The 14,035-nt window shown below is 36.6% G+C and overlaps 1 protein-coding gene across 1 annotated transcript; it reads left to right on the top strand.

The window, feature by feature from the left end:
- On the top strand, nt 11,761-13,314 carry LOC107608064. Its single transcript, XM_016309958.1, has 3 exons — nt 11,761-11,913; nt 11,989-12,155; nt 12,228-13,314. Exons 1-3 carry the CDS (start codon nt 11,761-11,763, stop codon nt 13,312-13,314), a joined length of 1,407 nt encoding a protein of 468 aa, XP_016165444.1.

Here is a 14,035-nt window from a genome sequence, read left to right as displayed (position 1 = left end):
TCAATTAAATAAAATCTATTGCATTGAGCAACAATTAATCATACTAGCTTTCAAGTATTTTTATGCACATGCTAATTTCTTCTTTAATGCCTTGTTTGTTTATGATCATGATACTTTACTGCTTTTGAATTCACAAAACTCAAGTTGATAGTCATAATGGCATGGCAACATGTTACAAATCAAGATTTAGGCTATGCTTATTCATACCACACATGTATATAGAGAAGATAAAGACAATCATGCAATGTAAAGTGCTGGAAACAAAGAAGAGGAAAAAGAACTTTACAACCTTGTGATTCATCTTCTCTATTTTTGTCCTTCTCCTCCCATTCTTCCCTTTCCCTTTGCCAAACTCAGAATGCTTGCTCATCTTCAAGCAACAATTAGAACAATGGCTATGGGGCTAACATGGATCATGAATGTCTTACACAATGAAATGTTAGTAACACGTGTTTTAAGCAAGCAAAATTAAAGATAACAATCAAGGCACAAGAGACAGAGACATTGCAAACTTAAGAAGGTGTGCATAATACATTGCATAAAAGATAAGTGGCACACCAAACTTAGTGTGACACTTTCACTTGGAATTAATGCAAGTATCTAGTAAAAATTGGAAGCAAATTTTGTTGCATAGCAACACCAAACATAGAATGCAATCCTATGTCCATTTTATTTGAAACAAGACTAAATGAAACTGTTGTATGTTAAATACAATCACCAAGTAAAGAATCTGTCATGAATAAGGATCTCTTGGTAATGTATTAACAAAAATAGTTAATAAGGAAATAAATGAAAGCATTTAAAAATAGAAAAATGACTAAAGAAGGTAGAATGAAAAAGTGTCAAATCAAAAGAGAAAAATAAAACTGCAGAGGCATTATGATTATGCAAACAAGTAGTATTGCTTGAATAAATTGCATAGAAAAATAAGTGGCACACCAAACTTAGAATCTTAGTGTGACACTTCCATGTAGAATCGATGAAATCATTCAAAGAGATTAAAAACAATTTGTTGCAGGGTAACACCAAACCAAGAATGTAACCATATGCCAATTTATTGAATTTTAAACAAAGCACAGAAAGAAAACAAAGCAGAGAAGAGCAATTATACCTACGGTTGACATGTTGTTCACTTTCTTCCTCTTTTTCCATTTTGTTAAGAGGAATGACCTCAAGGGGGAGAAGATTCAGCTAGTGTCCCTGTCTTGGCCTCTCCTCAGCAAGCTTTCTTTTGTTAATGGCGTGATTGAGCTTGCTTGCTGGATTAGGGACAGAATTGGTGCTCTCGCTAGTTGCCTTCACTTCTTTGTATTCAAGACTTGGTTGCTGTGTGATTATTGGAGTTTTATCTTCATCCAAGGCCTTCTGAGTTGGTGGTTCAATGTGCCCTTCCCTTATGCACTCTTCTGCTTCAATTGATTGTGACTTCTCTTGCTTGGCTTCCTCCCCTTCTTTTACATGATCTTCCATTAAGTCTTTTAGGAGTGAAGTTTTATGTTCCTCTATCACCTCAATTAGATTCTGTGAATATGGACCCATAGGTTCAAACACCTCCACAACTTCCTTCTCCATTGAAATTTCACTTGACACAGAGGCTTCCTCATCTTGCCCTTCCTCTTTCTTCTTTGCACTCAACAATTAAGCTACCAGCACTTCCAATTTTTTGAGGGAGTTTTCTTGTTCTTTCCAGGATTTCTTTGTCTCCTCCACATATCTGTTGAACATGGACTCAAGCTTTGAGAGTCTTTGGCTCGTGGAAGTTTGTGTTGCTTGTGAGTCTTGGGAAGGATTTTGTGTTGAGGCATAGTTAGGTGATGAAGAATTTTCAAATGTAAAAATGAGAGGTGAGGTTGGACAATCTCTCATGTGAATTGATTGCTCAGAATTTGTAATTTCTTGGTAATACTCCTAGCCACCATTAGAATAATGAATTGAATCATTTTGTGGTAGAGGGTAATATCCCATATGGTTCTCTTTCTCATCTTGTGTTTCTAAAGCAAATCTCTATAGATTGGAGTGCTTAGAATTTGTATTTTCCTGGTGACATTCTCAGCGACCATTAGAAATTGGTGGTGGTGGGTAATATCCCATAAAATTTTGTTTGACCATAAGATGAGTTGAACTACATTTGAATTTTGTAAAAGGCAACATCAATGAAATTTGAAATTCATGTCACAGAGAAAGAATTTCTTAGTGAGGCAATAACTCAAACACCTTGCTATCAACTTAAAATAGAGAACAAAAACAAAGAAAATGCTTGATCTAGACTTCTCACCCACTTAATCATTGTTGATCTAAATCAATCCCCGGCAACGGCGCCAAAAACTTGAAGGGTTGAAAACGAAATTCCAACACCAAAACTCACCTGCAAGTGTACCGGGTCGCATCAAGTAGTAAAAATCACTTAGAGTGAGGTCGATCCACAGAGATTGATGGATCAAGCAACTTTAGTGGGTGATTAGTTTAGTCAAGCTAACATTGAGTGAATTGTGTGAAGTTGATCAACAAAAAGTAAATTGCAAGAATTATAAATTGCAGAAACTTAAAGAGCAAGAAATGTAAATTACAGAAACTTAAATGACAAGAAATGTAAATTGCATGAAATGTAAAATGTCACACATTGCTAGCGTGACAAGCTATAGCACTCGGTTCATGGCAAGAGATGAACGCTCCTTGCTTGGTCATGGGGTCCCAGTTTCGAACCTTAGTGGAGGCATTTGGTGGCCCCTTTCTTTTTGTGCACAAAGTGGCGCCTCTCTCCTTGCTTCCTTGAGATGCATGGTTCGAATCCCAGGGAATGCACTTAAGCCAATTTTGGCTTATTTCCTTGCAAGAGTAGCGCTTCCCTTCTTCCCCAGGCTCATTAGTTCGAACCTTGGTGTCCTCACTTAGCAAAATTTTTCTTTGAATTTTTCTTGGGGATGCCCGATAAAGCTCTTGGCAAGAGCTGAGCTTTGAAGTTTTGCCTTGTTTCCATGTCACATTGTAGCGCTCAGTTCACAAGGAGAGCTTAGCTTTCCTTTTGCTTGGCCTTGGTTGGTTTTATTAATTAAGTTTCTTTCATGCATAAGCATTAATAATCATATGCAAGCTTTAATTCATTCATACATAAATTAACGCCTTAGCATTCATTCATTTCTTTACTAATTAAATGCATGCTTTCATTGGCCGTAGCATTCATTCATACTAGGCATTGATAATTAACGTTGCATGCATTTATTTAATAAAGCCAATGTAGCATTCATTTAATTCATGCATGCATGCTTTAATAATGCCGCTTAATGAACACCATGGTTCATTGGTCTTGAATGCATGCATAAGGCTTTATCATGCCATGGCTTTATGGTCATGGGCCACGCCTTTAAAAGCGTGGCCTAGTGTTCCAAAGCGTGCTCAATCTTTAAGGCGTGCCTAAAATTCTTTTTTCCTTCTTTTTAGCTTATTTTGTGCTCTTTTACTTCTTTTTCTTCTTATTTCCAACAAAATTTATAAAATCAAAAGATCAAGGAAATATACCACTTAAGCACCAAATAATGCAATATTTAAGCACTAATTATCAATATCTTGTATGAAAAAGCATAGAAAAATATGACATGATGGCATGTCATCACAACACAAAACTTAAACCTTGCTTGTCCCCAAGCAAGAAAAGAATCATGCAGTAAAGATTGACAATCCAAGGTAAGAAGAATAGCAATTCAATGTTCATGGTAGGCTAGTTTTCTATGCTTGCTACAATCTCAAAAGAAATGTAAATGATTGATGCTTCTATCTAGCTCATTTTATGAAATCTTTTCCTTATATTTCTTCCTTGAAACAAGCTTTTGATTTTCTTATTAGCTTCTCCTTTTGGGTGCTTTGCCCCATGAGTTGATAACAAAGCTACGACTCTAAATGTTTTATTTTCAAGTATTACCACTTGATATATAAGCACCACAAGCATTTAATTAGAGGACTTCATTAAGCTCATTTGTTTCTTTTCTTAACTCTCTTATCATTGATGCTCAGAGCCTTGAGCTTTGAGGGAGTGCATTTGCACTTTGAGCCTAACCTTGACTCTAAGTGTTTTGTTTTCAAACTTTTTGCTTGATACATAAACACCACAAGTACTTAACAATTGAATTGTCATTGGTACTCAGAGCCTTCAGCTTTTTCATTCTTTTCCTTTTTCTTTTCTTGCTTTAATTGTATTTGCTTTTTCAAGGTTTTCATGATTTCCAAAGATTTCACAAAATGTACTAGATGAAAACTTCAATTAAATAAAATCTAATGCAATTGAGCAACAATTAATCATACTAGCTTTCCAATATTTTTATGCACATGCTAATTTCTTCTTTAATGCCTTGTTTGTTTATGATCATGATACTTTACTGCTTTTGAATTCACAAAACTCAAGTTGATAGTCATAATGGCATGGCAACATGTTACAAATCAAGATTTAGGCTATGCTTATTCATACCACACATGTATACAGAGAAGATAAAGACAATCATGCAATGTAAAGTGCTGGAAACAAAGGAGAGGAAAAAGAACTTTACAACCTTGTGATTCATCTTCTCTATTGTTGTCCTTCTCCTCCCATTCTTCCCTTTCCCTTTGCCAAACTCAGAATGCTTGCTCATCTTCAAGCAACAATTAGAACAATGACTATGGGGTTAACATGGATCATGAATGTCTTACACAATGAAATGTTAGTAACACATGTGTTTTAAGCAAGCAAAATTAAAGATAACAATCAAGGCACAAGAGACAGAGACATTGCAAACTTAAGAAGGTGTGCATAATACATTGCATAAAAGATAAGTGGCATACCAAACTTAGTGTGACACTTTCACTTGGAATTAATGCAAGTATCTAGTAAAGATTGGAAGCAAATTTTGTTGCATAGCAACACCGAACTTAGAATGCAATCCTATGTCCATTTTATTTGAAACAAGACTAAATGAAACTGTTGTATGTTAAATACAATCACCAAGCAAAGAATCTGTGATGAATAAGGATCTCTTGGTAATGTATTAACAAAAACAGTTAATATGCAAATAAATGAAAGCATTTAAAAATAGAAAAATGACTAAAGAAGGTAGAATGAAAAAGTGTCAAATCAAAATAGAAAAATAAAACTGCAGAGGCATTATGATTATGCAAACAAGTAGTGTTGCTTGAATAAATTGCATAGAAAAATAAGTGGCACACCAAACTTGGAATCTTAGTGTGACACTTCCATGTAGAATCGATGAAATCATTCAAAGGGATTAAAAACAATTTGTTGCAGGGAAACACCAAACTTAGAATGTAACTATATGCCAATTTATTGAATTTTAAATAAAGCACAGAAAGAAAATAAAGAAGAGAAGAGCAATTATACCTACGGTTGACATGTTGTTCACTTTCTTCCTCTTCTTCCAGTTTGTTAAGAGGAATGACCTCAAGGGGGGAGAAGATTCAGCTAGTGTCTCGTGTCTTGGCCTCTCCTCAGCAAGCTTTCTTTTGTTAATGGCTTGATTGAGCTTGCTTGCTGGATTAGGGATAGAATTGGTGCTCTCGCTAGTTGCCTTCACTTCTTTGGATTCAAGACTTGGTTGCTGTGTGATTATTGGAGTTTTATCTTCATCCAAGGCCTTCTGAGTTGTTGGTTCAATGAGCCCTTCCCCTATGCACTCTTCTTCTTCAATTGATTGTGACTTCTCTTGCTTGGCTTCCTCCCCTTCTTTTACATGATCTTCCATTAAGTCTTTTAGGAGTGAAGTTTTATGTTCCTCTATCACCTCAATTAGATTCTGTGAATATGGACCCACAGGTTCAAATACCTCCACAACTTCCTTCTCCATTGAAATTTCACTTGACACAGAGGCTTCCTCATGTTGCCCTTCCTCTTTCTTCTTTGCACTCAACAATTAAGCTACCAGCACTTCCAATTTTTTGAGGGAGTTTTCTTCTTCTTTCCAGGATTTCTTTGTCTTCTCCACATATCTATTGAACATGGACTCAAGCTTTGAGAGTCTTTGGCTTGTGGAGGTTTGTGGTGGTTGTGAGTCTTGGGATGGATTTTGTGTTGAGGCATAGTTAGGTGATGAAGAATTTTCAATTGTAAAAATGAGAGGTGAGGTTGGACAATCTCTCATGTGAATTGACTGCTCAAAATTTGCAATTTCTTGGTAATACTCCTAGCCACCATTAGAATAATGACTTGAATCATTTTGTGGTAGAGGGAAATATCCCATATGGTTCTCTTTCTCATCTTGTGTTTCTAAAGCAAATCTCTATGGATTGGAGTGCTTAGAATTTGTATTTTCTTGGTGATATTCCCATCCACCATTAGAATTTGTATTTTCTTAGTAATATCCCATAAAATTTTGTTTGACCATAAGATGAGTTGAACTCTATTTGAATTTTGTAAAAGGCAACATCAATAACATTTGAAATTCATGTCACAGAGAAAGAATTTCTTAGTGAGGCAATAGCTCAAACACCTTGCTATCAACTTAAAACAGAGAACAAAAACAAAGAAAATGCTTGATCTAGACTTCTCACCCACTTAATCATTGTTGATCTAAATCAATCCCTGGCAACGGCGCCAAAAACTTGATGGGTTGAAAACGAAATTCCAACACCAAAACTCACCTGCAAGTGTACTGGGTCGCATCAAGTAGTAAAACTCACTTAGAGTGAGGTCGATCCCACAGGGATTGATGGATCAAGCAACTTTAGTGGGTGATTAGTTTAGTCAAGCTAACATTGAGTGAATTGTGTGAAGTTGATCAATAGAAAGTAAATTGCAAGAACTATAAATTGCAGAAATTTAAAGAGAAAGAAATGTAAATTGCAGTGAATGTAAAGGGGAGTGGGTGCTGGAAATAAAAGAAAACAATAGATCAAGCAACTGGAAATTTAAATTGCAGGAAAAATAAATTGGGAGCAATGTAAACAGAGAAGCAAAATTGCAGTGAATAAGAACTTAGAGCAATTGCAGGAATTGTAAATTACAGGAAAATAAATTAAGATCACAGCAAGCTCAAATGGAAAATGTAGAAAGTGAATTAGCAAGGAGGCAGAGAATTTAAGTTGCTTTGAAAGCAAACTCAGCTCAAAGTGCAGAAAAAGAAATTGCAAAAGAGAAGAAAAGTAAAAACAGCAAATGTAAATTTGAATTATGCAGAAGGAGGACAAAGATGATTTCAGAGTAAGAATTGAAACAGAATTCCTTCAATTCTCAATCCAAAATTCGAAAACAGAAAGTAAGAAAATGCAAAAGTAAGAACCAGGATGAAGAGAACTCAGCTCTCAATCCCAATTCCCCCTAGTTCTCTCTAGTAGAGCTAGCCTCCCTAACAAAGATGAAAATGATGCCTTATATAGGCTTTACAAAATGAAAATGAAAATGAAAGTGAAAAAAACTACAACTAAATGAAATTCCTATTCTAACTTGTTCTTGTGCCTTTGAGTGATGATGTGGGCTTTGCTTACTTTGGATTTGAAGAGAGATGGGTCCAGTTGGCCTTGGTTCAATTGGTGAAGAATTGAATTAATTTAGAATTTTGGTTGAATTTTTGGGTTATGGGTCACACTCCCAGGATCAAGCTCGGTTCATGGGGAGAGCCTAGCTTCCATGTTGCTTCTGTGTTGCGCACCAAGCTCCTTGCGGTGTCAAGCGTTACGCACCAAGCCTTCCCTGGCCGTGTCACACATTGCTAGCGTGACAAGCTATAGCGCTCGGTTCATGGCAAGAGCTGAGTGCTCCTTGCTTGGTCATGGGGTCCCAGTTTCGAACCTTAATGGAGGCATTTGGTGGCTCTTTTCTTTTTGTGCACAAAGTGGCGCCTCTCTCCTTGCTTCCTTGAGGTGCATGGTTCAAATCCCAGCATTACAAGATAAATACCCATTCAGCCACACTTTTTTTAAACTACATTTGAAAAGCATAGCCTATTCTATGAATAGGCTACGCTTTTCTCCGTGTTGCCTTTTTATAAGAGAAAAGAATACACAATTATGGCATCATTTAAAAAGTGTAGCCTTAGGTATTATAGAAATCACTTATAAAGCGTAGCCGTAGATTGATACCTACAGATTCACTTTTCGTATCAAAGGGAACGCTTTTAGAGGGTAGCCTATTTATTATGTTTTGGGTGCGTTTTAAAAGTGATGCCTAATGTATCAAGAACTAAAAACTTAACACTTGTAAATTTTTTCCCTCTTAACTTTTTATCCAGCTCACACTTAGTGAAAATTTTCTCTCCAAGAGAAGAAAACCATTTCACCTTTCACAAAGAAAACCCTCAGCTCACACTCAGCTCACAAAGAAAACTATTTCACCCTTTTAGAAGAAAACCCTCGTCATCACCCTCAGCTCATCATCACCCTCAGCTCGTCATCACCCTCAGAAAACCCTCCTCCATCGTGAATCGAAAACCCCAGTCACCACTAACCCCCACTCACCACTCACCGCCACACACCACTCACCACTAACCACTGACTGTCGCTCCAAGATAAGTCGCCCTCTTGCACTGATCGTAGCGCGCCGCCCAGACCGTTCATCTACCTTCGTAGTCTCTGCTCTCACCATCACTGGTCACCATCGTCGTATCTGCGCTCACTGTCGCCGCTCAACCTAGTTGTCTCTGCTCTCACCGTTGCATCTCACCCTTGTTGTCTCTGTGCCAACTGTTGCCACGCGCTTAGCATCATCGTTCTCTCTGCTCACCATTGTCGAGAAGGTATGTATAGATTTTCATTTGGTTCTGAAATTAGAGGTTTAGGGTTCTGATTTAGGGTTTTTAATTTGGGGTTTGGTACACTAATTGCCTGTTATCGGTGAAATCTGAAGTTTGGTTTAGTTCAAGTGATTCAGTTGTTGTTTACTGAAATCTGAATTAAGTAGAGGTTGCTTGTTGTTTTAAACCATATTTGTTTGGGTAATAGAAAAATAAAATGCAATCATTGCCATCACATGGAACTAATTGGTTATGATTCTTTATTGCTTCCTTAATTGCCTCCGGTAAGGCAAGAAAATCGAGATTCCTTAATATATTTTTGTCACGAATAATTCTATGAATCAAGGTATCTTCTGTATAGAAAAAATCATTGAATAATTCTTCTGCATAGAAATTAAAAGTAGTATTTTCATGGTTGGTTTTTTCATTAGCTTATTCATTGATACTGAATCCTTGCCAGAAATATCATTTAATTTTTTTTCCTTTAATCAAAACTCTCAACTTTTAATTCTAGTATCTTTAAAATGCAATAGTTAGTTGATGTTAAATTACTAAAATTCCGGGTCAGGTAAGGATTAGGATTCCTAAGATCACAACATGATCTTTTGCAGAAGAATTACTAACTAGATCCTAATTTTGAATGAGTTCAACCATGGTAAGACTTTGACCTATTGAAGCTTAGTCCATGGTAAGACATCAAGCCACAATTTTTTCTAGTTTCCTAAGGAATGCTTGAGCACAATGTTGGTGGGTTTCGATTTGACCAGAGAGAGGTAGTTCATAGTTGCAAGCTTGATCCTTGTGTTCAGAGAGTTTTATCAGTATGTTAAACTTGTATTCCATGTGATTGTATTTGTATTTCTCTTACTTGTTTATTTTGAGTTTTTGACCTTAATTATGTGATGAATGTTGTAGGCAAGATGAGCTTTAAGGGCGTTGAGGGCAGTGGTGAGGCTACAGACTATATTTCGCGGAAGGCTAGTGAGGAAGCAAGCTGCTGTTACTCTAAGGTGCATGCAGGCTCTTGTTCGAGTTCAAGCTCGCGTCCGCGCTGGGAATGTGAGGAACTCTCCAGAAGGGAAAGCTGTGCAGACACTATTAGATCAATACCGCAACCAAGTTGATCCTATTAAGGAGGCTGAGGTATTGTAAAAGCTTTTTAAATTCCTCCCCCCAAAAAAAGATTCTCTAATGGAGAAAAATACTCATGTCATCCAAAGATATATACATAACATTCAAGTTAGTCCTGCACTGATCTTAAATGTCATTGTAGTCTCTCTTTTTTGAAATTGATATAAATTTTTAGTTCTCTTAGACATCAATATGTATCATTGCCAACTTGCTCATTCTGGTAAACCTTTTTTTTTTAATTTTCCCCATTTAAATCACCTCAAGTGAAGATATTTCTGGTGCTTTTTCCAATTTTAATCTGTACCCCATACTGGGTATTTCAATTTGATTAATTTATGTATTTTTCTTATATTAATATAATAATAATAATAATAATAATAATAGTTTTTTTTATTATGGTTATGAAATATGGGTTCTGATTTTTTGGTCTTCTGAAGGATGTGTGTGTGTGTGTGTGTGGCTTTTTTCTGAATTACTTAAAATGCACAAGTGTTAGCTTGGATCTATGTCTTTTGGTTGGTCATCCTAATAAATGGGGTTGCTTGGTGGTTTAGTATTGAGGGTTGTTCTACCTGCTTTGTTTAACTATTTTGAGGGTACGTTTTATAATATTAGGAGTATGAGGGTGGTTGTTGTTCTGTCTTTGCTGAGGTTGATGGTGCACCTGTGTCACTTAATTAGAACATGTTGCTACAACACTATGCCATTGCCCATGCTTTATTTTTCTATTTTTTCTGTGTTTTAAAAAGTAGAATTTAAAACGTATTTTATAAGAAACAGGCTGAGTTGGCCAGTTGGAATTTGAAGTAGAATAAAGTTCAAACTAATCAAAGTTGGGTTAGGTTAATTAACCTTTTAAAAACAATTTAGCCAAATCAAACCAAGCCAATCTAAAATATACTGGTCAATGGTCAATTAAGCTTTCAAGCAAGGGCCATGCATGTTGAAATGTCTTGTTCTGCATGCCAGTTACATCTTTCCAACACTGAAATGTCTATTTTCTTATTATCACTTTCTTCATATAGCCCAATGCCCTTTTTCATCTGTTTTCCTTTATTCACAAATTCAATATGTGATAAACGAAATTCTAATTAATAGCCATATTTATACACTTAAAATTTTGTTGTTTTGCCGTTATCTGTTGAATAATTTAATTGCTGCTGCTGCTGCTGGGTCCCAAATCTGTTTGATTATATCAATTTAATTCTTGCTAAATGATGATTGTGCTAAATTCGTGGTTAAATGGTTGGATATGGCAATTACAATTTTTTTGTCTGTAATTTTTACAGTTATTCGTGGTTAAGATTGAAGGCGAAAGTTTTTGGTTAAGGTCTTCCAAGAAGATTTTGTCAAAACGTTGATCGTGTCATGGCAAGGTACAATGCATACTTTAATTCTTTTGATTTGTTAGTTTTGAAGTTTCAATTTAACTTATTATATTTGTACTATAAATTTTATGTTTCTCTTTATTTGTTTTACCTCAATGGGTTTCTAGAGAATTACTTCTAAGACTAGGAACTGTTTCCCAACCTAGTTACAAGTCTTTGAATGTCCTTTTCGTTGCCCATTCCCTTTGTAGCGAATAACACCCTGCCTCCTATATTCTTCTAATCTTCACTTTGCGACCTCTTATAAATTTTTTGCCTAAAAAATTTAATAATTATCGATTAGGTTTAGTGATATGCCAAAGGATTGGATGGATCTACTGAGGTATAGCGAAGAGTATATCAATGGTGTTATTAGTTTTTTAGACTTTGCATACTCTGAGGGAGAACCGGATGGACGACAAATTCAATGTCCTTGTAAGAGGTGTTGTAACATTAATTGGTATAGAAGAGATGTGGTATTTGACCATTTAGTAGCCGACAGATTTGTTAAGGGATATAGAACATGGATTAATCATGGCGAATGGGCAATCCCGATGGCGGTTGACGATGACACGGATGATGAAGAAGGTGCACGCGATGACATCGAAGGACTGCTTAATGATGCATTTGAAGATGTATCTCATGATGAGGGTGTTACTGTAGGTCAAAATGAAGAGGCTAAAAAGTTTTACAATTTAATAGATGGGGCAAGTTAAGAGTTATACCCGGGTTGCAAGAAATTTTCTACATTATCTTTTACCATCCGTCTGTACTTGTTAAAGTGTTTGCATGGTTGGAGCAATGCCTCCTTCACTTCACTTCTTGAGCTATTGAAAGAGGCAATGCCTGACATTAACATACCTTCATCTTTCCATAAGACAAAGGCTATGATAAGAGATTTAGGTCTGGATTATAAAAAAATTGATGCTTGTCCTAATGATTGCCTCATGTATAGGAAAGAACTAAAGGATGAAAAATAAGGTCGTGTGTGTGTAACTTCTCGATATACTAAAAATTTCAGTGATAATAGCGAGAACCAACCTGACAAGAAAGGTCGTCCTATTCCTGCAAAGACTCTGAGAAACTTTCCTATAATTCCAAGACTTCAGAGATTATTTATGTGTTCAAAGACGGCAGCTAGTCTGAGGTGGCATGATGAAGAGCGCATAAAAGATGGGACGTTAAAGCATCCTGCTGATGGCTTGGCATGGAATAACCTTGATGAAATGGATGAAGAATTTGCAAAAGAATCTCGCAATATTAGACTAGGCTTGTCAAGTGATGGGTTCAACCCATTTTGTAGCATGAACATTTCATGGAGCACGTGGCCCGTGATGCTGATGGTATACAACTTGCCTCTGTGGACGTGCATGAAACCCAAATATTGTATGCTTTCTTTGCTTATTTCTGGGCCACAATCACCTGGTAAATACATTGATGTGTATCTACAACCATTGATAGAAGACTTGAAGTTGTTGTGGGAAAAAGGGGTCGAAACCTATGATGCGTCAAAGAATGAGACCTTTCAAATGCAGGCAGCTCTTTTGTGGACAATCAACGATTTTCCTGCTTATTCTATGTTGTTTGGGTGGAGTACAAAGGGAAAGTTAGCTTGCCCTTGTTGCAACAAAAATACCAGTAGCTTACAACTAAAACACAGTCGGAAGATAGTTTATATGGACCATCGTGTCTTTTTACCCATGGATCATCCATGGAGAACCAATACAAGGTCTTTTAATGGGAAGCAAGAATTAAGACCCCCTCCACCTGTTATAGAAGGACCCGAAATTTTTGAGATGCTACAAAATGCTGAGAATGTCTTTGGAAAGAAGCAAAGTACATCAAATAGTTTCCCATGGAATTGGAAAAAAAGATCAATTTTCTTTGAATTGCCTTACTGGCACAAGAACCCACTGCGTCACAACTTAGATGTCATGCACATAGAGAAGAATATACTTGACAGTGTATTTAGAACTCTCTTGGATATCCCAGGCAAGACAAAGGACCATTTGAATGCTCGATATGACTTAAAAGATTTGGATATCTGGAAAAATCTTCAACCAAAGGAGGTGAATAATGGCAAGAAAACAAAGTTGGTAAAGGCATGATTTTCTATGACTGTTGCAGAGAAGTCAGTTTTTTGTGGTGTTTTGAAGACAACAAAGCTACCTGATGGCAGTGCTTCGAATATATCACGCTGTGTACATCTAGGAAAAAGAAAAGTTTCTGGGTATAAGACCCACGATGCTCACTTTATGTTTCACTATTTACTACCAATACTGATTAAAAGCATCCTTCCTGATCATGTGGTCATTCCGTTGATTCGACTAAGTTCCTTTTTTCGTCGCTTGTGCAAAAAAGTTCATCACACTAGAAGAGATAGATTTACTGGAGTTAGAGATTGTGGAAATATTATGCCAGCTTGAGAGGATCTTTCCCCCTATTTTTTTGGACATAATGGTTCATCTTCCCATTCATTTAGCAAATAAGGTGAGATTGGGAGGTCCGGTGCAGTTTCGTTGGATGTATCCTCCGGAAAGGTACATGTGTACATTAAAGTCATATGTTCGCAACAGAAGTCGGCCCGAAGGTTCTATTACAGAGGCATATCTGGCTGAGGAGTGCTTAACTTTCTGCTCCAGATACTTGCATGGAGGTGTGCAAACAAGACTTAATAAGCGGCCTCGGAATAATGATGATCCTAACGAAGACGAAGTTGTGCCATCAAAGTTGTTTTCTAACAAAGGTCGTTCGTTAGGCATGGAAAATGGAGAACCAATTAATCTAGATGACATATCAATTGCTCAAGCCCATGTGTATGTATTACAC

Source organism: Arachis ipaensis, chromosome B01 (assembly GCF_000816755.2).
Source record: "Arachis ipaensis cultivar K30076 chromosome B01, Araip1.1, whole genome shotgun sequence".
Lineage (NCBI taxonomy): Eukaryota > Viridiplantae > Streptophyta > Magnoliopsida > Fabales > Fabaceae > Arachis > Arachis ipaensis.
This window is presented reverse-complemented; position numbering and strand designations above follow the sequence as displayed.